Below are 25,517 nucleotides of genomic sequence, written 5' to 3'. Positions count from 1 at the left end.
CGGGGCCATCACGGTTTACGTGAATGAGGTGGAAAAGCGGTGGGGCCGCATGTTGCGTCACGTGAAGTCGTGACGACGACTCCTCGCCGTCCGCCGCTCCTCCAGTCCAGACCAGATCGCCCTCCGCCGCGAAGCGATGGTGAAGGCGGTCGTCGCCGACGAGGCGCGCGTCAAGGCCTTCGAGGACGGCGTCGCCTCCTCCGGCGTCCTTCGATCGCAGGTCACTTCCCTTCCTCCTCGTGCTCTTCCTGTCGCATCTGAGGCCGCCGTCGCCGTGCCGTGGGCGTGTGGTTTGGTTTGGTTTCATCGGTTCTTCCGCGTGCAGGTGGGGCTGGTGGTCGGGAAGCTCAGCGCCTCCTCCGACCGCGCCCTCGTCTACTCCCTGCTCCCCACGCCGCCCACCGATGCCGGCGAGCCCGCTTGCTCCCTCCGGGCCGCTGCCCCCTCTGCTGGCAAGGCCAAGTCCAAGGGCGGGAAAGGTGGCGCCGGGGCTTCTAACGACGCGCCGCCGACTCTCCAGTTCGATGTCGACTGGGTCGCCGAGCACGCCCGACAGGTGCAGTGTCCAGCCCTGACTTGTTACCGTCTACAAACCTCTGACGTTACTAATAGCTGCAGCTGTAGGAAAACAATAGAATCCATCAAAATTTGCAAGTGAGATCTTTGGTTTCTTAGGTGACATTTTATCTTTAGTACTCTCCTGTAAGTTTCAGACTGTAGTGTGGCAGTCCCAACAATTTCTGTCCAGTTCGAGTTGCTTGCGCAACTACATTGAAAATTCGGCCATATCTTTGCTCGAGATCATACTACGGTAGCACAACTTTATTTGGTCATGTCGACTCGGAATAACTACATATTTGGTAATACTGGTGAATCTTCTTACGGTCTGCAGGTCTCAAGGATGCTCCTTGGAGGAATGAGTGTCATAGGTATCTATATATGGTCTTCTGAAGGCTCCTTCAAAGCTACTCCTTCTGCTGTTTTATCACAGGTACCAACATTTCGCCTGATGTTTCATCACAGGTGCCAACAATGTCCTGAATAGTGGCACTAGTGTTGCAAACTAGCTCGTACATGGGTTTGCTATTTGGAATTGAGGGTATGTACCGAAAAAGGCTTTCACCCGCTTTATATATAAAGCAATGATCATCCACATCCAGGTACAAACGCACGCCACCACAACACACACACCCAAGACAAGATACATAGGCGCCGAGCGCAGCAACACCACCCCTAGCACTACAAGAGACACCGGGGTCCTCCATCGTGAACACGCCACCATGAAGGGATGAGGCCACATATGACGAACTGAGGGCTCCAAGGCGGCGCCTTCAGGAAGGTTATGACTTATGACACCAGAGTGCCGCCACCGCCCGACCCGAGGGTCAGAGTTTCCCCTGGAGCAACACAACAGGCAATGAGAGCCGTGACGACGCCTTCAGGAAGGGAACGATGTTCGCGCCGTTGGTCCGTCCGAAGATAGATCAGGTTTTCACCCTGGCCAACACTCACCGCCACCGAACGCCACACCCCGGTGACCACGCCGCCCACACGGCCATGGCCACCGGGCAGCACCAAGCCGCGGACTCTGCCCAAGAGCACCGCGGTACCACCACCAGGGCCGCCGCCCCGGCAACCAAAACCTTGACACCACCTCGCCCGAGCCTAGACGCTATCCCCAAGATACGAGCGGACACCGCATCCCTGGGCGTCCCCCAGTGCCGGGACCAAATAAGCCGGCCAAAACTAGCCTCCATCAACCCGTCTTGCCGTACCGGGGCGCGAGACGAGCTCGGTCTTGTTGCCGGGCGCGAGACAAGCTCGGTCCTGCTGCCGGGCGCGAGACGAGGTCAGTCCTGCTGTCGGGCGCGAGACGAGCTCCATCTTGCATCACCGGGCGCGAGACGAGCGATTGACCATAACTGGGAAATAACCGACCCAACGACGAAGGTAGTGCCCGGACAACGAGGGAAGGGGTCGAAGGCTGACACAGACCGCCTACAAACGGCCGACGCCGGAAGAAGCCAGCTGCCGCCGCAGTCGATCTGCCACCACCACAGCACCAGCGTCTCCACACCCTGGTCAAATCCGCCTGGAGCCCCGCCACCCCGCACCGGAGCAACGGAGACACCAGCCGCAACACCTCCACCTCAAAAGGGCCGCCGGCGACCCCAACCAACGCCTACCCACCCCATCCACCGGATCTGCGCCAGATCCGCAACCCCCGCCACCTACCACCAGCCAGAACAGCGCAGGGGGGCAAGATCCGCCGCCAGTCCAGTCCGCCCCAGGGCACCGGAGGCCCGAGCCACGCCGGAGGGAGGGGATGAGGCGGCGCTGGCGACCACAAGGCGTCGGGAGGAGGGGAGGGGTGGAGCAGGGCAGGCCCGACGCCCGACGCCACCAGGCAAATGGGAGGCGCCCCGCGAAGCCCCCAGCTGTGTGCGGGAGGAACCGCCCCGCCGCCGCCAACGCCTTGTATATTGAGGGTATGTATATCACGGCGGCGAGGGAGGGGGCTGAGGCGAAGGGAGCTGGGAGGCGGCGCTAGGTTCCTCCCAGGGGCCCCCGCGGGAGCGCCTCGGGGAGTGAGGGAGAAGCAATATTTCGACGGTTGTCATACGGGTTCCATATATAAATGTATGTACACATATTTATATGTTAACAAAACAAGTTTCCAAGAAGATATAATGGAACTCAAGTTCCAGTTTTTTTCCATAGCACCATAGAATGGAGAGAATTTTACCAAGTTAGGCTTGGTGAATACTACGTATTAGATGTTCCATTCCATGCTATATACTTTGTGATGAGAACAAAAATAGAAAACAATGCTAGAAAGTGATCAACGCTTGTTTACTAAAATAGATACCCTCATGTTGGCCTCATCACTTTTATCTTTCAAATAAAGCTCGGCCATTAACCAACCTGATGTACCGACCTATGCCTGTTATCTTTCTGTACCTGGCCCTTCTACCGGCTAGGTTTTGTGGTCCTTGCTTAAATAATTTTGGCATAATATCAACTTGAACAAACGGGCAGGCTACTTTTTTACCTTGTAAACTGCCTTTCACAATGCCATAATGACCTTATTATTTAGAACACTGACTACTAACTTCTTTTTTGATTTATTTGTTGAATTCTGGGGTGGGGGCACATTCTGCTGGCATTTGTTTTAGGATCTTTTGGCATTGTTGTATGATCTTTTAGTGGTGACTTGTTGATTTTTTTTTCTCTGTACTACCCTACTAGGACATTTTCATTGTACAGATTATCAACTGATGTTATTTCCCAGGTTATCAGAGTGGTTTCTCAGTCAGTTCCCTGGTACGGCAGTGACTTCGATGAGAGGCTGCTCCTTCATCTCTCTTACAGCCCAAGAAGGTGCGTATTGATTTTTCTCTAGTACTATGGTTTCCTTCCCCCTCCCCCAATAAATCAATGTATCATAATCTTCTTAGCACATTGATCATGCTGGACCTGCTGAACTTGGATTTCGACAACTCTTATTTGTTTTTTCTTGCTTGTTTAACATTGATTGACCTAATTTCTGTATGTCAATAAATGGTATTGCCCTTGGAAATCTGTCGCGCTCAGATACTGTTAATACACTCATAGGTCATAACAAACTTTTGATGTGTTGCAGGTGGGCCTGTCGCATATGTGAGATGGCATCAGGAAGTCTAAGGCCGTGTGACTTCAAATATAGCAAATTATTAGCTTCGCTTCAAACTTTCAGATGCACATACAATTTTGAGACGAGGTACTTGCAATGCTGCCTGATACTAGTAGCTAAGCAATCCTTGTGTCATTTATGTCTCAAAGTCAGAAGGGGTGTCATTTTAAGTTAACTAGATTTTTATTAAATATATTAAAATACAGAAACGAGCCTTCCCCGAACCCTGCGCAAGCAGGAGCTACGTGCACCAGGCTGCCCCTTTTTATTATTAAAATTATAAAATACAGAAACGACCAACTGTGCTTGCCAGTTATCAGTCATAGTCGCATGTGCTGTAGGCTGTAGCAAATCCATGAATGTCATGTTCCGCATTCTGGACTGATTACTTACATCATGTACTTCCATAGATTGACAGTTGTTCAAGCTGAGCCTTTTAAGAAAGTTATTTCAAAGGCAATCAGTCATCTCACGAAGGAAGTGCAGAATGCCAAAGCCTTAATTGATGGAGATCTGGTAAATTAAAACCGCTTAACCTTTGTTTCAGTTGAAGAAGCACAATGAATTCCAAGCTATTTAATGGTGTAATGTCTAATCTTGTTTGTGTTTAACACCCACTTATTACTCTTCATATTTTCAACTAGTTTTCGGATGATATGACCATCACTTCAGACGGCCCACACGAAGTCGATTTGCTTGTACCATTCAAGAACAATTTGCCTGCCGGAGGTGCTCAGCTAACGCTGTTTCTGTTGTATTGTATGGTTGATTTCTCTTGATATAACTATGTGAGCCTAATAGTTAGTGCTTACACTAAAGAATGCAGTTTAGAGGGTGTTGCTGGGCTGCTTCTCTTTGCTGGATCTGTCAGTGCGTTGGCTTACTTAGGCCCAAAAGAATCTATTTCAGAAGCTATATCTGATCTGAAGGTATTGATGAGATAAAATTTCCACTTTTATTGGCTTATCTCTGTGCCTTGTATTGTTTTCCTTGTTACCTATGTAGTCGCCATTTTGTTATAACAGCTTTACATACAACTGTGCAAGCCACGAGCTTGGAGCCTTACCACCAAATTTTATACTCCCTCCATTCCACAATGTAGTGTGCCCGCGCTTCCCGAGATCTGAGTTTGACCATAAATTTAACCAACGAGACCGACTGCGGCGGGAACGAAAATTATACCACTGAATTCATATCGAAAATACGAATTTAGTGGTATAATTTTTGCTCCCGCCGCAGTCGGTCTTGTTGGTTAAATTTATGGTCAAACTTCGATCTCGGGAAACGCGGGCGCACTACATTGTGGAACGGAGGGTGTACCAAATATCAATTAAAGAAAAGAGAACTTGTGATGTTGAAAATGTGAACAGGAATTTTGGTTGGCATTTCTGTTAAGAATCTGATTGTCCATGAGTTTACTGAAGTATCTCTAAAGGAACCCTTTGTTTAACTATATATAGCATGACTATCTGGTGTCTGTAATGTAGACCTATAGATTTTAGATTTTTGTTTTGATTTTCTAGTGATGGTGCTTTTCATTCGTACTGAATTTATTTGCAAGTTGGCACTGTAGTATTATTGCCCCTTATTATAGTTGAATTTACTCTCTAAAGAGTTAAACATGATAAATCTGTCCTGAATGGTTTATTTGTAGTCATTTTTTAAAATTGCAGTCATTTTAACTTAGTTGTTAAATTTGGGCAAACATATTTTAATGGTTAGCAAACTAATAGTATTTTATGTTGCCTTTCTACCTATCCTAATGCATATTAAGGGGGACATCATTGCGAGCCTACGAAGCAGATTAGATATCATCCTTGATGAGGCAGATGATGACTCTACAACTAATGATATGGAGAATTCACCATCTCAGAAGGTTACCCAAGTTAGTTTTCATGAGTTGAGGTATTTCTCATCTTCTAGGAATATTTCTGTTTTGAATAAAATGAAAATTAAATATGTCACTTTTCTTATTTCTTCAGAGCATGTCTGCGATGCATTTTTTCGTCTATGCAACTGATCACATCCTTTTCTTTTTGCAAACAGAGAACCTTATAGCTTCTCATTCCCTAGAAGGATTCTGATTCCATGGTTAGCTGGCTCCTATATTTGTGACTACTTGCAACAATCAGAGACAACAAAGGTACGTATATTCTCTCCTAGCTATATAGTCTGAATGCAAGCCCAAAACATGATACTAAGTTTTGACTCGACTCATCCTTATGTGCGCGCGCCACCTGCAGGATGCAATGGAGCGCTGCAAGGAAGTGATATCACTGGAAACAGAAGTAGACAGCTCAGTCATAGAACCAGAAACCGCAGCATCTACCGCCACACTAGAATCGTTTTGGGATGTGGTGCCTGGAGCTTCGTCACGCGCGCGGGCGGGGCCCAGTCTGAAAGATGGGTGCCCTGAACAGGCGACGGGTTCAAGGAGAACACAAGGCAACAGTTTCAGCATCCTAGCTGCCTTGTTTGTGCTCCTGGTGGCTCTTCTAGTTGGATTTATGTTTGCGTTCCCTGCCAACTCGAAAACCTGAGAGTAATTCATGCTGCATCAGCCGAACCAAGATGTTGACATGTTTTGTGTATCTTATATTTCGTCCAAACCTCAGCCGTGGAGGTGAAAAGTGTAGAGTTTCTTTCGTCGTGAACAGTTTGTAGGTGCTGCACATACATGAACATGATCCATCCTTTTCGACGATAGTGACAATTGGATGGAATATTTAGAGTGATGTAAGCCCTGCCGTCGTTTTCATTGTTTGGTCATTGAGATGTGTGATGCCTAGGCTCACCATAGTATTTGATGATCGTGCAGAGACGGATAACTCACTCTCTTTTACAGTTTGCACCCACTAAATTATGAGAAAAGGCATCTGGCCTGTGACCAGATGGACGGCTAGTACTCAATCTTTCTCCTGTTTCGGCATCGGATGTCTTCTCTGTTGGTAGATTAATCATTTGTGTTGATGCTATACTATACAAGTGAGTGTTGGCCTCGGGGAGTAGGCATCTGACTGAAGAGAATAGATAGAAGTCAACCAATATAACAGACAACTATGTTTCTTAGGTTGGTCTTGATTTTGACACAACAAAATATCTCTGTCCGCAGCATACAAATTTATGCATTTGCTATCATGAGGAAGACGCCACAGCAAGCAAGCAGTATTTTGTGATACATCAACCAGTAGCTTGCTTATACTCCCTCCGTTCCATATTACTCGTCGCTGATTTAGTACAACTTTGTACTAAATCAGCGACAAGTAATATGGAACGGAGGAAGTAGATGCATGCAGGCAGCCAGACGTTGACTCTGGCAGCACTGCCTGCCTCTTGGCGCGCCAATGGGCCATCATGAGTTCTGTTATCTCTTCTCTTATGCACTGCTAAACTGACATTAGCACTACTCGCTTCTCATCCTTTTATTCACCTGGATCTTTTCTGTTCTTGTCATATTTGCTATTTCATACATACATTAATTGAGCAGACAGAATTGTTGGTTGTCACTACTAGTCTTGATATCGAAAGTATTGGAAAAGCTAACGCTCGCATGACAGATCACGCTGCGCGTAGACCGCCCCCTCACCTTGGATCTTCTTTTGATCGGACGACCCACAACAACCCTACCCATAGTCTAGCTATAGTCTAGCTTTTGCAACTTGGGTCTTGTTGCAAGCCTACCAAGCGCAACAGGGGTCTGTTGACGCATCACCGCTCTCCAATCTTGACCACCTTATCCCGAACCGAACGTGCTAATCCACACAAATTTCCCCCAAGCGACGTTATCCATCGACCATCGTCTTCCTCCTTGGGTGTTTCCATTCCCTCCCAAAATCCTTTCTCCCTCTCGTGTCGTCCAACTCCACTTGAAGCTGTCGGACTGCCGCACCCATGATGAAGGCCAGCATCGTTATGGCATAGCGTCGCCCTAAAGCGCACGCTTCGCCGCTATTGTAGGCGGACAACATGTTGTCGACGCAGCCGAGGTGTTGGAGGGTGCCATTGTGACGCCCCCGATTCAATCGTACACTAATCATGCACGCAAACGTGTACGATCAATATCAGGGACTCACGGGAAGATATCACAACACAACTCTAAAAACATAAATAAGTCATACAAGCATCATAATACAAGACAGGGGCCTCGAGGGCTCGAATACAAGTGCTCGATCATAGACGAGTCAGCGGAAACAACAATATCTGAGTACAGACATAAGTTAAACAAGTTGCCATAAGATGGCTAGCACAAACTGGGATACAGATCGAAAGAGGCGCAGGCCTCCTGCCTGGGATCCTCCTAACTACTCCTGGTCGTCGTCAGCGGCCTGCACGTAGTAGTAGGCACCTCCAGAGTAGTAGGAGTCGTCGTCGACGTCGACGTCTGGCTCCTGGGCTCCAACGTCTGGTTGCGGCATCCGAGAAGAAGAGGAAAACGGGGGAAAAGAGGGAGCAAAGCAACCGTGAGTACTCATCCGAAGTACTCGCAAGCAAGGAGCTACACTACATATGCATGGGTATATGTGTAAGGAGGCCATATCAATGGACTGAACTGCAGAATGCCAGAATAAGAGGGAGATAGCTAGTCCTATCGAAGACTACGCTTCTGGCAGCCTCCGTCTTGCAGCATGTAGAAGAGAGTAGATTGAAGTCCTCCAAGTAGCATCACATAGCATAATCCTACCCGGCGATCCTCCCCTCGTCGCCCTGTGGAAAAGCGATCACCGGGTTGTCTGTGGAACTTGTCTGGGTGTGTTTTATTAAGTATCCGGTTCTAGTTGTCATAAGGTCAAGGTACAACTCCGGGTCGTCCTTTTATCGAGGGACACGGCTATTCGAATAGATAAACTTCCCTGCAGGGGTGCACCACATAACCCAACACGCTCGATCTCATTTGGCCGGACACACTTTCCTGGGTCATGCCCGGCCTCGGAAGATCAACACGTCGCAGCCCCACCTAGGCACAACAGAGAGGTCAGCCCGCCGGTCTAAATCCTATGCGTGCAGGGGTCTGGGACCATCGCCCATTGCACACCTGCACGTTGCGAGGGCGGCCGGAAGCAGACCTAGCAACCTCCATTACAAAGGAAGTCACGTTACGCGGTCCAATCCGGCGCGCGCCGCTCCGTCGCTGACGTCAAGAAGGCTTCGGCTCATACCACGACGTCGAGTGCCCATATCTTTCCCACGTAGTTGGTTAGTGCGTATAGACCAAATGGCCAGACTCAGATCAAATACCAAGATCTCGTTAAGCGTGTTATTATGAAGCAAACCGCGGACGCCGACCAGGGCCAGGCCCACCTCTCGCCTAGGTGGTCTCAACCTGCCCTGTCGCTCCACCAAATAGATCCACACAGAGGGCCGTAGGGACAAAGGTCCTTTCAGCCCCCAATCCGTGAATCACTCCCGGGTACTCTTTGAGCGGACCCGACTTTAGTCACCATCTGTAGTATGTATATATGTATAGTATATATCCGTGATCACCTCCCGAGTGAGCACGGCCCAATAGTATAGCAAGGCAGACTGACAAGAATATAGGGCCAATGGTGATAAACTAGCATCCTATACTAAGCATTTAGGATTATGGGTAAGGTATCAATGACTGTAGCAATAATGACAGGCTATGCAACAGAATAGGAGCAACCGAACAGTAACATGCTACACTACTCTAATGCAAGCAGTATAGAGAAGAATAGGCGATATCTGGTGATCAAGAGGGGGGGGGCTTGCCTGGTTGCTCTGGCAAGAAGGAGGGGTCGCCAACTCCGTAGTCGAACTGGGGTCGCCGGCAGTCTCGGGGTCTACCGAAAAGAAGTAACGGAGGGGGAACACAATAAATAACAGAGCAATCAAAGCATCACAAAGCATAACATGACAATACGCGGTGCTAGGTGTGCCCTAACGCGGTAGTAGGTGATACCGGCGAAGGGGGAAACATCCGGGAAAGTATCCCCGGTGTTTCGCGTTTTTGGACAGGTGAACCGGAGGGTGAAAGTTGTGTGTTTGCTATGCTACGGATGTGTGGCGAACGAACGGGCTGTGTAACCGGATTCGTCTCGTTGTTCTGAGCAACTTTCATGTACAAAGTTTTTCCATCCGAGCTACGGATGAATTTCTACAATTTTCCGAAGTTTTTAAACATTTATTGGAATCCCTAAAAATTGGCTAAGTCCTCAGTTTTAAACATCACTTAGTTGCAGAGGCTATAGCTAGCATTCTATACATCCTTTGAGTTAGTGCATTATATCAAATGTGGGCACTCTGCTATGATCTACATGACAGCCTCAGGTCCATCTACATTAGTGACCAATTGCTTGCTCAAATATTTGTTTGAAAAGTGCTATTGGAGGTCAATTCCAGAATCTGTTTTTCAGTTCTTCCAGTTAACAGAACATAGATATTTGTCATTTTCATAGGAAATAACCCGGGTAACTTTTGGATTTGGTCCAATGGAAACATTTGAGCCTTGTCAAGTGTACTACCTATACAAATTAATCCCAGCTAAGTTAAACTTTGTTTGACCACAGCTTTGTTGCCATCCAGAGGGTTAATAGAGTAGAAGTAACGGAAGCTAGCCAGCTCTACAGTAACATCCAGTTACTGTAGCAGGGGCAGCAGAGCAACGAATCACAACGGCGGCTGTGGCCGCAAGCGCGGGCGAGCAGCTGCGGGCGCGGGCACGCGCGATCAAGGGCGCACGCCGACGGGCAAGCGAGGGAGGGGGGCAACGAGAGCTGGGCTGCATGGCAGGTGTGGAGGCGGCCTGCAGTGGCGCCGGCGTCGAGAGGAGCGGCGCCGGGGTTCGGCCTAGCAGCGTACGGTGGGCGGGAGGCGAGCAGGCGCAGGGAAGGGCGCAGACGGGCGAGCACGGGTGTGAGAGCGTAGCACGGACAAGCAGCGGCCCTAGCGGGCGTGGCTGGAGCTTCGGCCGTGTCTGCGGCCGGTGACGAGCGTGGCGGTAGCAAGTGTAACGGCGGCAACGAGCTACGGTGACGATGGTAGTAGCAGCAGGAAACAACGAACCAAGCCTACAGGAGAGGGGTTTCGACCGGGAGCTCACCGCGGAGGCACACGGAGGCCCGTTGGTGGCTTAGGAGCTGCAGAGGCGACGGATCGATGAAGAGCAGCGGCGACGACCGAGGAAGAAGATGGCGTCGATCCGGTCGATGTGGTGGCCTCCCGACCTCGATCCGGTGACGTAGTCGACGCGGCGGACAGCGAAGGCGCTGCTGGAAAGGTCCCAGCCCACGGGGACGACAAGGAGCATGCGGACGATGACAACCATGGCGTCGATGGCTCGGTAGTGCGCGAGGAAGGAGGCAGCGAGCGGGAGGAAAAGTGGCGAGGCTAGGGTTCTCCAGGGGGGTTTGGGTGGCCTTATCCATCCACGCGACCGAGGGATCGCCGACGCGTGCACATCGCCGGCTATGGCGCCGGTGGATGAGCGCCACGCCCTCCCATGAACAGGAGGAAGGAGAGGCTCGGCTGGGCTGGGTCATTTTGCCTAATGGGCCACGTGCCCAGTAGATTAGGTATTATGTTTCTCACCTCCTTTTGTTTATTGTTTTCCTTATTTATCTACTGTTTTGTATTTAGTTTAGGTACTAAATGATTTTAGTTAAAGTTGAAACTCCTCACATAATTACCTCCTGATATTTTAGGTGTTGTCCAAAAAGTTTGGGTTATTTAGAAATGTTTGAAATTAAGTTCGTATTTTAACGGGCATAATAAGTGATGCTTGTTCACTTTAATTGTTTCCAGGGGAAATCTAAAAATCCATTAAATGATAGTTCCTACATGGTAATTACTTAGTGAATATTTTCAACCCAACAAACATTTTTATTTGACAGTTTGAAGAAATAAAATTTTGACTTGTTATTTGAAATTTGAATTTGACTCCGATTTCATCAAGTGGCAAATTGGCTTAATAAAACATGATGACACGGTACATTAGGGTGGGGTTACTGTACCTTTATCATCCGGGCGTCACAATTCTCCTCCACTACAAGAAATCTCGTCCCGAGATTTAAGCGGTGGAGTAAGGGGGGAAAGGTGCTGGTAGCGAAAAACCTAATGAGTCTTCTCGGTCTTGGCTGCCCTTTCGAAGAGGTTGATCCCTTTCATTGATGTCTTCATTTCTCTGCTTCAAGTTACCATGATCAAGTCATCATCCTTTCTTCAAGATCTCCATCGTCCTACGAACGCGACCAAGGGGAAAAACTCCGGAAGAATGCATCTCCACAAAGCTGGGCATCTGAGGGTGATCTCAATGGGAAATACACAAGGTACCCCACGAGTTTTATTTCAGTGAATTCATTGAGTGCAATATACGATGGTACCAAAGTTTCAAATGGGTAGGCAATCATTCGATGACTAGACAGAAGCTGGAATGGGGGTTTGAACAACGAGATTAACATGGTGTTTGATTCCAGGATGATAATTGGTATAGCATTTAGCTCGTGAATCACATACAAAGTCAGGTGCAAAGGATACATTAGAATCCGGGTTGTAAAGAAGAGTCAGGTTTCGATCTTGTGGAACTGTGGGTTATGGGCCCACCAGGTTGGTTAAAAGTAGGAAGAGCGATGACGTCTTGCACGATCATGTAAGTAAGGCATGTCAGAGGGTAGCCCGTCAGTTATGTCGGCAACAACATCGATACCAAGGGCGAGGGACGAAGAGAACCATTCGCCTGCTCGTTGAACGAGGTGGACCATTAGGCAAAGTTCTCGTCCATCGATGGTTACCGAAATGTCATCAACAATAGTAACAGGGCCTTACCAACACGATTGTACACCTAGGTGTTTACATAAGCAGAAGAATATTACTGCTTAGATCATATAGATCACCAGAAAGGTTAAATAAAACAATGGAAAGAAAAAGGTGATCATCAGATTAAATGGAACAATGGAAAGAAGATTGTGTTTAAACACATTATTCAGGGGTATATCCTTCCCAAGGACAAACAGAGCATGATATCCAAGACAAGATATAATGTAGAAAACCCTTTAGGAAAGGGGGGAGAAATTTCATGACATTACCCATACAACGGTGTTTGGATAATTGATAAAGAAAATTTAGCGTTGTGCTTCAAATGCTCTTATTGAAAATCGAATTACCACAGACATGCTTCGAGATAGCATTGACATGGTCTTCAAGCAAAGGTCAGACTTTGGATAAAGGAAGGATCCATCAGGAACAACTTGTAGAATAAGTCTTACAATTTCCTCATGGAAGAATGGATAACCTTGCAGAAAAGGAATCTATAACAATAGGGCCTCCAGCCAGGTGTGCTAGGCATGACATCACCTTACCGGGTCATGTAAAGATGTTTATAACTCCTGGAAATATGCTCCAACCATCATACCTGACCGAGATTCAGATCTGATTGGTGTCAGGATACCTCAGACTAAGGATGTCCGAGAAGAAAAGGTGTGACACGAATCGGCGAAATGACATTGCAAGATTCTCGGGAAATGAACTATGGGAGCGGGTTCCTGAAACAATAGTTCATCATTAAACCAAGGAGGGAATGAGGAGGTGGTTGATGGGCTCAGCGACAATTCATTGAGAATTCCAAACGGATGGATTTCCACAATAATGTGATCAAGAAGATGACACTTGTCAATTCAAATGATTTAATGTTGTATGCTCGAGGGAAAACATACACCATCAATCATTAGTTGAAAGGTGTGCCCGAAATATGGCCTTAGGCAGCAAGATCAACGTTAGAATGATGATTCAGTAACCAACAGTCTAAGAACGAACTGTCGATCGTTAACTTCAAAGCAATAGGGTTGCTAGAAGTACATAACTCAAGCAACATCGTTAGCATATTGGTATCCCGGTTAAAAACAACATGGGGACCAAGGAAGAATGGTGATGGTGAGAAGTATCATCATACTGAGGATTTCTAAGAGGTGGAGCAATCCCCTCAACATTCTCGACATAAAAGACAGTAATACTTCAAGGCAGAACACAACACTAGCTGGAGAGCAAGGTGTATTCATAATGTGGACAAGTTCGCGATGAAAGGAAGTCAAGGGTGTTGTCGATGATAATAAAAATCATCGAGGGCAAGGAGGGTATTTCTCATCATGAACACAGTTGACATCTCGGAAGAAGTCAAAGTGTTGAAGGTGATCCTACACATTTGCCGGGAGGTTTCAAGAGGATGCAATCAAACAACAACGCAACAAGCAAGGAAATGACGAAGTAGCAAGTTATAGGATCAATATATAAGACGCAAGCTCGGAACCAAAGTTGCCTTTCAAGACAAGCAACATGATGTTGAAAGATCGACGAAAGTCGTGCTCACACACTGAAGAATTCGTGCACCAGAGAAGGACGAGGTAGCACAGTCAAAGATAGCAAGACCATGATGCAGCCAATCTAGGAATGACCAGATTGAGTTCAGAATTTCCTAGTAAAAATACTAGGGGTATTTGATTGGTAGTGCTGAATAATTTCACTAGTCGGTGTCCTCGGTTGACAACAACCCAGAACCCGTAGAGTGATTACGACAAGGAAAGACATTACTTCAACAAAGTTAGTAAGATGTGGTGCAATGGCAAGACATCTTTGAGATACCAGGGGGTAATACTCGAAGGTAGAACATGATAGAAGTAGAACCGGGTCATTGACCTATGACAGTAGATACTTCAACCTTGCCAAAAATAGACGAGGTACTGTAATGGATTCCCATCAGATATATCAGATCAGGACAGCATGGTCGGAACCATAACTGTAAGGAATCAATTTCAAGAATACTGAAAGAATCATACAGCTGGATAATCATTTTGCAAGAAGCTTCCGAGACGGTCTACATCATTTTCATGGGCATGAACACAAAGTTCAAGGTCGACTCCCACTTCTTTAATGCATATCATTTCATTCACCTCTCGCTTTGATATAACTGTAATGTTGGAATTTTTATCTGTTAGAACACCGAAAGAGTATGACTCGTGAAAACTTTCAGGTTCTCACGGATTAGGGGAAGGCATAGGTTCAACCCATCGGGCATCTTAGTAACATCTACCACAAGTTTCAAAAGTAAATACACAAGCTCGAAAGCAGAGCATGGTTGGCCAAGCAGAGGATGAAATTTACCAAAGGCAATATATACCCGTGGAAAGGCTCATAAGGTTATTGAATATGAAGGGCGATGTCGGATGAAATCCAACAATGGATCGGGCGATCCACAACGGAGCTGATGTGAGTATCGGTACTCAATCAGAGGAAGAAAGAATGCACGGGCATCAGATTATAGAACATCTGAATAATTTGATGCTTAGATAACAAAGGAATTATGATTTCCAAAACAAGGGACCAGAAGCAGACGCTCTGATCAAGGATGGATAAGTTGGATAGACCAGAGGCACAATTGACGACAAATAGTTTGGTCCAGAACCAGCTCATGTTCAGAATGACGTCTGAGCCGGAAAGATAATTTAGAAGGGTCGATTGATGATTGTGTGCATTCGTACACATGTTGAATCAATAGGATCAAAATGACAGTGTCCAAAGATACTAGTGAATATTGCTAGTGATATGGGAGCATCCATAATATAAGCATACAAGTATTTGCAGAGCAATAGTTTGAAGAGGATGCTCAGAAGGTTGAATAGTATTTCAGAGTAACTTATGAAGCATACGAACAACTGGGGATGAACGGATACTCAATAAGTGTGAGGAATTTTTAATAGGGGTATTCATGTGGTAAAGAACTGCAACGCAGTAAGCTTAAAGGATTTTTGGAACAACAGAGAGCAATTTAAGGCATCTTGTAATAACAAGAGCAACTGAGGATGAAGGTATGGACGACAATTGTAGGTAGTCATCGTATATCAGTGGTAGGGATTGTAAAGTCGATGGGCACAAGGGTCTCGGAAAAACCTCAAAAAGTATCTTCGGAATCTTCTGGTGCAGCAAGCGATCATCTGGAGGGAGGGGCTCTCCGGGAGAAAGTATTTTCGAGAACCTAAAGTTAGTCTTTTTAGCAAAATCATTTAACCCGAATAGAGGAGAGATTAGAGTCCCAGAGTATAGGTCGAGGAATAAAAGATCCTAATACCACCCAAATGGCGATGTGGGCCCATGGGCCGCACAGCCATGTTAGTAAAACAATTTTGTAATATCTAGACTCGACTTCGGCCAAGCAGTGTGGAAAGGGATTCCTACAGGCAGTCGGCTCTGATACCAACTTGTGACGCCCCCGATTCAATCGTACACTAATCATGCACGCAAACGTGTACGATCAATATCAGGGACTCACGGGAAGATATCACAACACAACTCTAAAAAACACAAACAAGTCATACAAGCATCATAATACAAGCCAGGGGCCTCGAGGGCTCGAATACAAGTGCTCGATCATAGACGAGTCAGCGGAAGCAACACTATCTGAGTACAGACATAAGTTAAACAAGTTGCCATAAGATGGCTAGCACAAATTGGGATACAAATCGAAAGAGGCGCAGGCCTCCTGCCTGGGATCCTCCTAACTACTCCTGGTCGTCGTCAGCGGCCTGCACGTAGTAGTAGGCACCTCCAGAGTAGTAGGAGTCGTCATCGACGTCGACGTCTGGCTCCTGGGCTCCAACGTCTGGTTGCGGCATCTGAAAAGAAGAGGAAAACGGGGGAAAAGAGGGAGCAAAGCAACCGTGAGTACTCATCCGAAGTACTCGCAAGCAAGGAGCTACACTACATATGCATGGGTATATGTGTAAGGAGGCCATATCAATGGACTGAACTGCAGAATGCCAGAATAAGAGGGAGATAGCTAGTCCTATCAAAGACTACGCTTCTGGCAGCCTCCGTCTTGCAGCATGTAGAAGAGAGTAGATTGAAGTCCTCCAAATAGCATCACATAGCATAATCCTACCCGGCGATCCTCCCCTCGTCGCCTTGTGGAAAAGCAGTCACCGAGTTGTCTGTGGAACTTGTCTGGGTGTGTTTTATTAAGTATCCGGTTCTAGTTGTCATAAGGTCAAGGTACAACTTCGGGTCGTCCTTTTACCGAGGGACACGGCTATTCGAATAGATAAACTTCCCTGCAGGGGTGCACCGCATAACCCAACACGCTCGATCCCATTTGGCCGGACACACTTTCCTGGGTCATCCCGGCCTCGGAAGATCAACACGTCGCAACCCCACCTAGGCACAACAGAGAGGTCAGCCCGCCGGTCTAAATCCTATGTGCGCAGGGGTCTGGGCCCATCGCCCATTGCACACCTGCACGTTGCAAGGGCGGCCGGAAGCAGACCTAGCAACCTCCATTACAAAGGAAGTCACGTTACGCGGTCCAATCCGGCGCGCGCCGCTCCGTCGCTGACGTCAAGAAGGCTTCGGCTCATACCACGACGTCGAGTGCCCATATCTTTCCCACGTAGTTGGTTAGTGCGTATAGACCAAATGGCCAGACTTAGATCAAATACCAAGATCTCGTTAAGCGTGTTATTATGAAGCAAACCGCGGACGCCGACCAGGGCCAGGCCCACCTCTCGCCTAGGTGGTCTCAACCTGCCCTGTCGCTCCACCAAATAGATCCACACAGAGGGCCGTCGGGACAAAGGTCCTTTCAGCCCCCAATCCGTGAATCACTCGCGGGTACTCTTTGAGCGGACCCGACTTTAATCACCATCTGTAGTATGTATATATGTATAGTATATACCCGTGATCACCTCCCGAGTGATCACGGCCCAATAGTATAGCAAGGAAGACTGACAAGAATGTAGGGCCAATGGTGATAAACTAGCATCCTATACTAAGCATTTAGGATTGTGGGTAAGGTATCAATGACTGTAGCAATAATGACAGGCTATGCAATAGAATAGGAGTAACCGAACAGTAACATGCTACACTACTCTAATGCAAGCAGTATAGAGTAGAATAGGCGATATCTGGTGATCAAGGGGGGGCTTGCCTGGTTGCTCTGGCAAGAAGGAGGGGTCGCCAACTCCGTAGTCGAACTAGGGTCGCCGGCAGTCTCGGGGTCTACCGAAAAGAAGTAACGGAGGGGAAACACGATAAATAACAGAGCAATCAAAGCATCACAAAGCGTAACATGACAATACGCGGTGCTAGGTGTACCCTTACGCGGTAGTAGGTGATACCGGCGAAGGGGGGAAACATCCGGGAAAGTATCCCCGGTGTTTCGCATTTTTGGACAGGTGAACCGGAGAGTGAAAGTTGCGTGTTTGCTATGCTAGGGATGTGTGGCGAACGAACGGGCTGTGTAACCAGATTCGTCTCGTTGTTCTGAGCAACTTTCATGTACAAAGTTTTTCCATCCGAGCTGCGGATGAATTTCTACAATTTTCCGAAGTTTTTAAACATTTATTGGAATCCCTGAAAATTGGCTAAGTCCTCAGTTTTAAACATCACTTAGTTGTTTTGCAGAGGCTATAGCTAGCATTCTATACATCCTTTGAGTTAGTACATTATATCAAATGTGGGCACTCTGCTATGATCTACATGACAGCCTCAGGTCCATCTACATTAGTGACCAATTGCTTGCTCAAATATTTGTTTGAAAAGTGCTATTGGAGGTCAATTCCAGAATCTGTTTTCCAGTTCTTCCAGTTAACAGAACATAGATATTTGTCATTTTCATAGGAAATAACCCGGGTAACTTTTGGATTTGGTCCAATGGAAACATTTGAGCCTTGTCAAGTGTACTACTTATACAAATTAATCCCAGCTAAGTTAAACTTTGTTTGACCACGGTTTTCTTGCCATCCAGAGGGTTAATAGAGTAGAAGTAACGGAAGCTAGCCAGCGCTACAGTAACATTCAGTTACTGTAGCAGGGGCAGCAGAGCAACGAATCACAACGGCAGTTGTGGCCGCAAGCGCGGGCGAGCAGCTGCGGGCGTGGCACGCGCGGCCGAGGGCGCGCGCCGGCGGGCAAGCGAGGGAGGGGGCGACGAGAGCTGGGCTGCATGGCAGGTGTGGAGGCGGCCTGCAGTGGCGCCGGCGTCGAGAGGAGCGGCGCCGGGGTTCGGCCTAACAGCGTACGGTGGGCGGGAGGCGAGCAGGCGCAGGGAAGGGCGCGGACGGGCGAGCACGGGTGTGAGAGCGTAGCACGGACAAGCAGCGTCCTAGCGGGCGTGGCTGGAGCTTCGGCCGTGTCTGCGGCCGGTGACGAGCGCGGCGGTAGCAAGTGTAACGGTGGCAACGAGCTACGGTGACGATGGTAGTAGCAGCAGGAAACAACGAACCAAGCCTACAGGAGAGGGGTTTCGACCGGGAGCTCACCGCGGAGGCACACGGAGGCCCGTTGGTGGCTTAGGAGCTGCAGAGGCGACGGATCGATGAAGAGCAGCGGCGACGACCGAGGAAGAAGATGGCGTCGATCCGGTCGATGTGGTGGCCTCCCGACCTCGATCCGGTGACGTAGTCGACGCGGCGGACAGCGAAGGCGCTGCTGGAAAGGTCCCAGCCCACGGGGACGACAGGGAGCATGCGGACGATGAGAACCATGGCGTCGATGGCTCGGTAGTGCGCGAGGAAGGAGGCAGCGAGCGGGAGGAGAAGTGGCGAGGCTAGGGTTCTCCAGGGGGGTTTGGGTGGCCTTATCCATCCACGCGACCGAGGGATCGCCGACGCGTGCACATCGCCGGCTATGGCGCCGGTGGATGAGCGCCACGCCCTCCCATGAACAGGAGGAAGGAGAGGCTCGGCTGGGCTGAGTCATTTTGCCTAATGGGCCACGTGCCCAGTAGATTAGGTATTATGTTTCTCACCTCCTTTTGTTTATTGTTTTCCTTATTTATCTACTGTTTTGTATTTAGTTTAGGTACTAAATGATTTTAGTTAAAGTTGAAACTCCTCACATAATTACCTCCTGATATTTTAGGTGTTGTCCAAAAAGTTTGGGTTATTTAGAAATGTTTGAAATTAAGTTCGTATTTTAACGGGCATAATAAGTGATGCTTGTTCACTTTAATTGTTTCCAGGGGAAATCTAAAAATCCATTAAATGATAGTTCCTACATGGTAATTACTTAGTGAATATTTTCAACCCAACAAACATTTTTATTTGACAGTTTGAAGAAATAAAATTTTGACTTGTTATTTGAAATTTGAATTTGACTCCGATTTCATCAAGTGGCAAATTGGCTTAATAAAACATGATGACACGGTACATTAGGGTGGGGTTACTGTACCTTTATTATCCGGGCGTCACAGCCATCGTTGTCGAAGATGACGAGCCCCACAGTGAGTCTCCGAGAAGCAGTCGATCGAGCCAGTAGCGCTCATGATCTGCAGGGATAGGGAAGGCGCGGAGGTTAGGGAAGGATCATGTTGCAATTGCAACATGGGTCTTATTGCAATGGCGACAGGCATGGGCCGCAAGCCGGAGATGCTTCTGCAACAACGATCTTATTGCAATGATGACATCGCACGATGAGCAGATCGGACGGATCGCCACAAGGTGGACGGTGGCGCAAACCGTTTGTTGTGGCGTGAGGGTCGGCGTGCTGCAACAGAGGGATGGTTGGGCAGCAGCCTGCCGAGGAGTTGGAGGGAGGGTCGTTGGTGGGATAATCAAGAAGGGGGTCGAGGTTGGGCGTATCTGCGTTGCATGGTCCTGGTGCGTGTGCTCCTTGGCAGCATCCTGGCCAAGTGTGAGGATCTGTGGGGCGGCTACCTGTGTGTGTGCGCTTCGGCGACACATAGTGTGGCGGCGGGGTGGCCAGTCTGGTGCCTTAGTGAGAAGGTGGTCATATTCGGATGGATTTGGCCATGGTGGCTCAATGGTGGACTTGCTGATGCGTGTCATGCGGAGTTCGAGAGGTTGATCCGGGCGAAAGCTTGTCTCTGGAGTTTTCGGAGCTAGCGATGGCGACGCTTTTGAGCGCCATCTCCCTTCCTGTGGGCATCGTTGAGGTACTCTCAGGCCCAATATGTGTAGTTTCTGAAGAAACTCTAGATCCGTGTGATCGCATGATGACACTGCTTTGGCATCATATCCTCCTCTCGAGGGCTTTGTCTTTGGAGCTAGGAATTGGCAAGCGGGGCCAATGGAAGATGGCGGTGTTGACGTCGGGTCTTCTGTGGTAATGGTGATGGGAGTGTGTGATATCGGAGACGCGACAATGGTTGCGGCAGTCGGCTCTTCTCCGACGTGTTCGTGGGATTACCCCGGCTCATTTTGTTGTGGTGAAGTCATAGCTGCGGCGGCGGGCCCCTATGGCGACGATGACATGCAGCAGATGGTCCGTTCGGTGGTCTTTCACACTGGCAGCCTTGCATAGTTCTTCTTCAGAACTATCCTTCAGAGTCGAAGTTGCGATGTCCTCGACATGGGTAGTAGCTGAGTTCGGCACATGCCTTCTTGTGTTTCCACATAGCCTCTACGGTGAAGGTTGGGTCGATGTTCCTCTTTGACGAAGTCGGAGTCGCTTGCTCGGAGAATAAGGAGGGCGATGACGCCTGTTGGGAAAAAGTGATGCCGATGTGCGATCTTGCCGAGGCCCTCTATGTGAGGTGTTGTGTGGGTGCCGCTCGGCAGTTTGTGGCGTTTTTTGCCCGGTTTTTATTAATTAACTGGACATCTCTTCTACGTAATTAATGTCTTTTGACTCCGTTTGAAAAGAACACTTGCAAGAAAGATGCACAAAGTCCCCCTCCTATAAATCCTGCACCGCATTTGGCGCCTAAGTTAACAACCTCAGCACCCCACTCGAAAAAGATGACGTCTGCACCGGCCATGGCCACCACGGCGCTCTCCGACCCGGAGGCGCTGTCCGGCAACGGAGGCACCAAGCAACCGCTCTCCCTGCTTGAACGGGCGCGCGACAACCTGTCCTTCCGGTCGGCGTGGTCCGAGCTGAACGGCGCCATGGGTGACCTGGGCACCTACATCCCCATCGTGCTCTCGCTGGCGCTCTCCCGCCACCTCGACCTCGGCACCACCCTCATCTTCACCGGCATCTACAACGCCGTCACAGACCTCGTCTACGGCGTGCCCATGCCGGTCCAGCCCATGAAAGCCATCGCCGCCACCGCCCTCTCCGACCCTTCATTCGACATCCCGGAGATCATGGCCGCCGGCATCCTCACCGCCGCCTTCGTCCTCCTCCTCGGCGTCACCCGCCTCATGAAGCTCGTCTACTGGCTCGTCCCGCTCCCACTTTTGCCCGCTCCCCGTCGTCCGCGGCATCCAGCTCGCGCAGGGCCTCAACTTCGCCATGGCCGCCGTCAAGTACATACGCTACGAGCAGGACCTTGGCAAGGGCAAGTCCGCGGTGGGGAAGCCTCGCCCATGGGCCGGGCTCGACGGCCTCGTGCTCGCTATCGCCGCCCTATGCTTCATCGCCCTCGTCAACGGCGCCGGCCAAGACCACGTCCAAGGAGCCCAAGAAGAAGAAGATGGAGAAGGAAACAACAGCCGTTCTTACGGAGGCTGGCGTAGCTGGAGGCGGCGCTGGGCGTCGGCGATCCCGTCGGCGGTGATCGTGTTCGTGCTGGGCGTGGTGTTCGCCATCATCCGGCATCCGGCGGCGCTGAGGGAGCTGCGCGCCGGGCCGTCGAGGATGCGGGTGGTGCACATATCGCGGGAGGCATGGAAGCAGGGGTTCATCAAGGGCGCGGTGCCGCAGATCCCACTGTCGGTGCTCAACTCGGTGGTGGCGGTGTGCAAGCTCACGCGCGACCTGTTCCCGGAGAAGGAGGCGTCGGCGACGTCGGTGTCGGTGACCATGGGCGCCATGAACCTGGTGGGCTGCTGGTTCGGCGCCATGCCGTGCTGCCACGGCGCGGGCGGGCTGGCGGGGCAGTACAAGTTCGGCGGCCGCAGCGGCGCGTGCGTGGCGGCGCTGGGCGGGCTGAAGCTGGCGCTGGGGCTGGTCCTCGGCGGCTCGGTGCTGCGCGTGCTCGCCAGCTTCCCCGTGGGGCTGCTCGGCGTGCTGCTGCTCTTCGCCGGCGTGGAGCTGGCCATCGCCGCCAGGGACATGTCGTCCAAGGCGGAGGCCTTCGTCATGCTCGTCTGCACTGCCGTGTCGCTCGTCGGCTCCAGCGCCGCGCTGGGCTTCCTCTGCGGCATGGTGGCGCACGGCCTGCTGCTGCTCAGGGCTTGGACAGTTTCTTCCATGTAAAAAAGCAAACTTTACACAAATGTATTCGATCAAATACACCAAATTGATCGTGTGTTCAAATATTATTACAGTTCGTCTCTAATGCTCTTGAGAAACGATCTGAGCTCTCTCGCCTTCCTCTCATGTTCATCATCATCAGGACACACGACACTACTGTCAGCTTCACTAATGTCTATTGCATCCTTGCCATGGTTACCATTCCTTCTCCTGTCGACAACCGGAGAAGGAGAAGACAAATCAATGGCGCCAGCTTCTGATTCTGCCAACGAAACAATCGGTACATTACTTCGGCCATTGAACATCCGAGCACCATGGACGACTGGCGGCGATGCTTCGACTGGTGCGCAGGCGTCGCTTGCACCAGCTTTGTGTCTGTCATCTGAAACGCCCAGCATGCTGCTTTTCTCAGGGAAATTGCTTAAATCTGTCAGAGCTCTTCGTTCAGCTCCGTCATAAGGTGGCAAGTCTTGGAAGCGGCAAGGTTGTCGTTCAGCAACTGGAGGCAGGGGCGAGGACAGATCAATCACGTCGTCGTCAAGGGTAAAACTCGGAGCATCACTTGACTGAGTGCTATTTTGTGACTCAGAGTTCTGAGCATCGCTGGACTGGGTGCTATTTTGTGACTCGGAGTTCTGAGCATCGCTGGACTGGGTGCTACTTTGTGACTCCATCATACCGCTCAGCAAATCAACCCCATTCATCGCAGCTGTGGTTGATCCGATGAACTTTTGGGACTTGCAAGCCCGGAGGGGCGGAGATGGAGAAGACAGATCAACTATATCCATGCTAGGTGCCACGCAGTGTACATCTCCTGTCTCAGGACAATTGCTTGCAGGCGGAAACGTGGCGCATTCAGACTCGATACCAAGCATCAATTCTTGGAGCCGCGCATCAACATCTTTTACTGCAGCTTGTGCTGATTTCTTTGGCCTAGCTTTCCTCTTTTGCTTCTTCTCTTCATCCTTCTTTTCCAAAAACTCAGTTATTTTTTCTGGGCATGCACTGTAATTGCACAAGTAGGATACTTCAGAAGGTTCACATTTTTATACTATGATCGCAAACTAAGATATTGTGCTGTTACGGTTGAACTTCTGCACTTATAGTAGCCACAGTATAGGACTAGTGTTTGGCTATTGCAGGATAGAGTACGAGAAAAGAAATCATTATGACCTTCTGATGAGATCCCCTGGAACAACTGAAGATTGGAGTCCATGCATGTTTCTCCATGAAACCTCATAATACTCACTTCCATGAACTTTTCGTTGCTTCGTAATTGCCAATACAGGGCATGGTACTGGAATCTGCAAATTAGACGCTTAGACTTGATAAGTAAAACTAGAAAATATCCTCAAAAACAAGAAACAAGAATGTTTACTTCAGAAACATGCTGAGCATGCAAAGCTACTACCTCACTCAACAATGGTTTTATTCCTAGAGCTGAAGATGTCGAGCGAAGATTTGAAAACCTTCGAAGTTCTCTCTCAGCTATCTTCGGAAGGATGTATTCATCTGCAGACATATTCAAGGGCATAAATAAATAGTTATGCTGCCTTCCTATGGCCGCTCAATCCAGACATAACAGGTTAAGATATCAAATACCAGTCTTCTCTGGTGTCCATTCAAAATATTTCTCACAAATCTGTTGGAACTCTGAATGACGGAATGGGTGCTGGCAGCATACCCTATAGACAGAAAACAGTAGTCATCAATCAAGAGAAGGACAGAAAAATAAAGCAGAGGACACGGTTTTATGTAGCTGAAACTAAAAAACCACACAAGGCAGTAGTACACTGATCAACTAATTAATTACCTCCGCACATTTTCTGAATCAGGCAAATGGCATTTTGGCTCCAGAAATGCGTTTATTACCTCACGGAATTGACCGCCAGAATCTTGGCTCATCCCAACCTCTGTAAGAAAAATACAGTGCATGATGTGCCGTACAATGAGGTTGATATAGCTGCAAAGCCACAGAAATAGAGTAAGGACTTGTTTACCAGAGGTACTTGTTTTTGTGCATATGTCACCACCCTTGTTTTTGTCAATGCCAGCCTTTTTCCCTTTACACTTTCTTGTAGCTTTTACTCCATCAGATAAAATCTGATCCAGGATGGAATCATCTCCCGCAGATTTGACAAGACGACATGCTGCTTCCTGAAGTACTTAAAAGAACCATTACAGACTATAGAGTTTCAGATAGTAAAGTATAAGAGCAAGTGCAATGCAATCACACTAAACGAACTTACTGAGTATTAAGAGTCAGCAGTCCAAAAATAGAAACTATCCATCTGGTACTTACCGGGCCAAAGCCATGAACTCCATTAGAATAATCACAACCAAGAAGCAACGCAAATGATATCTGGAAAGTTTGGAAGAGTTAGAACCAGGTCGAGAAATAGATCAAATATGTACATTCTCGGACTAGAAACTAGGGCGCACTTTGAAACTCAGGATGAAGCAGAAGTATAATACTCAAAACTGAGTCTTCTAAATAGTTTGGAGGCAGGTAGCATCATGGTATTGTTGGTGAACAATGGCACAAGGCAGCTTCGTTATTTGTGCAACTTCCAGTGATCTCTAGCTAACTGATGCATGCTAGTTCACAGGCAAAATTTTCTACTAGTATCAAAGGTCACAATTTTATTTGGTACATCCACTAGATCCTTTTGGTGATTGTACTACTTCTACTGTGTTAGTTGAACAAAATAGAACTATTCCCAACATAATTTGTTGCATCTCTCTAGGA

General features: G+C 48.7%; 2 protein-coding genes and 1 pseudogene across 2 annotated transcripts in view; 2 read left to right on the top strand and 1 right to left on the bottom strand.

Annotated features, from left to right (window-relative positions):
- Positions 1-63: 63 nt before the first annotated feature.
- On the top strand, positions 64-6,480 carry LOC119340014 (protein odr-4 homolog). Its single transcript, XM_037611931.1, has 11 exons — positions 64-220; positions 326-556; positions 893-991; positions 3,293-3,381; positions 3,644-3,760; positions 4,084-4,189; positions 4,318-4,402; positions 4,493-4,602; positions 5,448-5,578; positions 5,720-5,816; positions 5,917-6,480. Exons 1-11 carry the CDS (start codon positions 137-139, stop codon positions 6,211-6,213), a joined length of 1,446 nt encoding a protein of 481 aa, XP_037467828.1. The 5' UTR covers positions 64-136; the 3' UTR covers positions 6,214-6,480.
- A 14,877-nt stretch (positions 6,481-21,357) lies between these two features.
- LOC119340027 lies at positions 21,358-22,936 on the top strand (annotated as a pseudogene).
- Positions 22,794-25,517, bottom strand: part of LOC119340026 (single-strand DNA endonuclease 1) — a 4,682-nt gene continuing 1,958 nt past the window's right edge. Inside the window, exons 8-14 of the mRNA XM_037611941.1 lie at positions 25,071-25,130; positions 24,769-24,925; positions 24,582-24,681; positions 24,371-24,453; positions 24,180-24,280; positions 23,942-24,072; positions 22,794-23,773 (exon numbers count right to left, since the gene is read on the bottom strand). Coding sequence (XP_037467838.1) covers positions 22,837-23,773; positions 23,942-24,072; positions 24,180-24,280; positions 24,371-24,453; positions 24,582-24,681; positions 24,769-24,925; positions 25,071-25,130 — 1,569 coding nt within the window. The 3' untranslated portion in view covers positions 22,794-22,836. The remainder of the gene's footprint in view (positions 23,774-23,941; positions 24,073-24,179; positions 24,281-24,370; positions 24,454-24,581; positions 24,682-24,768; positions 24,926-25,070; positions 25,131-25,517) is intronic.

This window comes from Triticum dicoccoides, chromosome 7B (genome assembly GCF_002162155.2).
Source record: "Triticum dicoccoides isolate Atlit2015 ecotype Zavitan chromosome 7B, WEW_v2.0, whole genome shotgun sequence".
NCBI classification, from domain to species: Eukaryota; Viridiplantae; Streptophyta; class Magnoliopsida; order Poales; family Poaceae; genus Triticum; species Triticum dicoccoides.
This window is presented reverse-complemented; position numbering and strand designations above follow the sequence as displayed.

What these genes read in the sequence shown, in the direction of transcription:
- LOC119340014 (XM_037611931.1), top strand. Translation starts at nt 137, where the DNA reads ATGGTGAAGGCGGTCGTCGCCGACGAGGCGCGCGTCAAGGCCTTCGAG. An exon ending in CTTCTGCTGTTTTATCACAG is followed by an intron (nt 992 to 3,292) that starts GTACCAACATTT and finishes GTTATTTCCCAG; the next exon opens with GTTATCAGAGTGGTTTCTCA. An exon ending in ACATACAATTTTGAGACGAG is followed by an intron (nt 3,761 to 4,083) that starts GTACTTGCAATG and finishes GTACTTCCATAG; the next exon opens with ATTGACAGTTGTTCAAGCTG.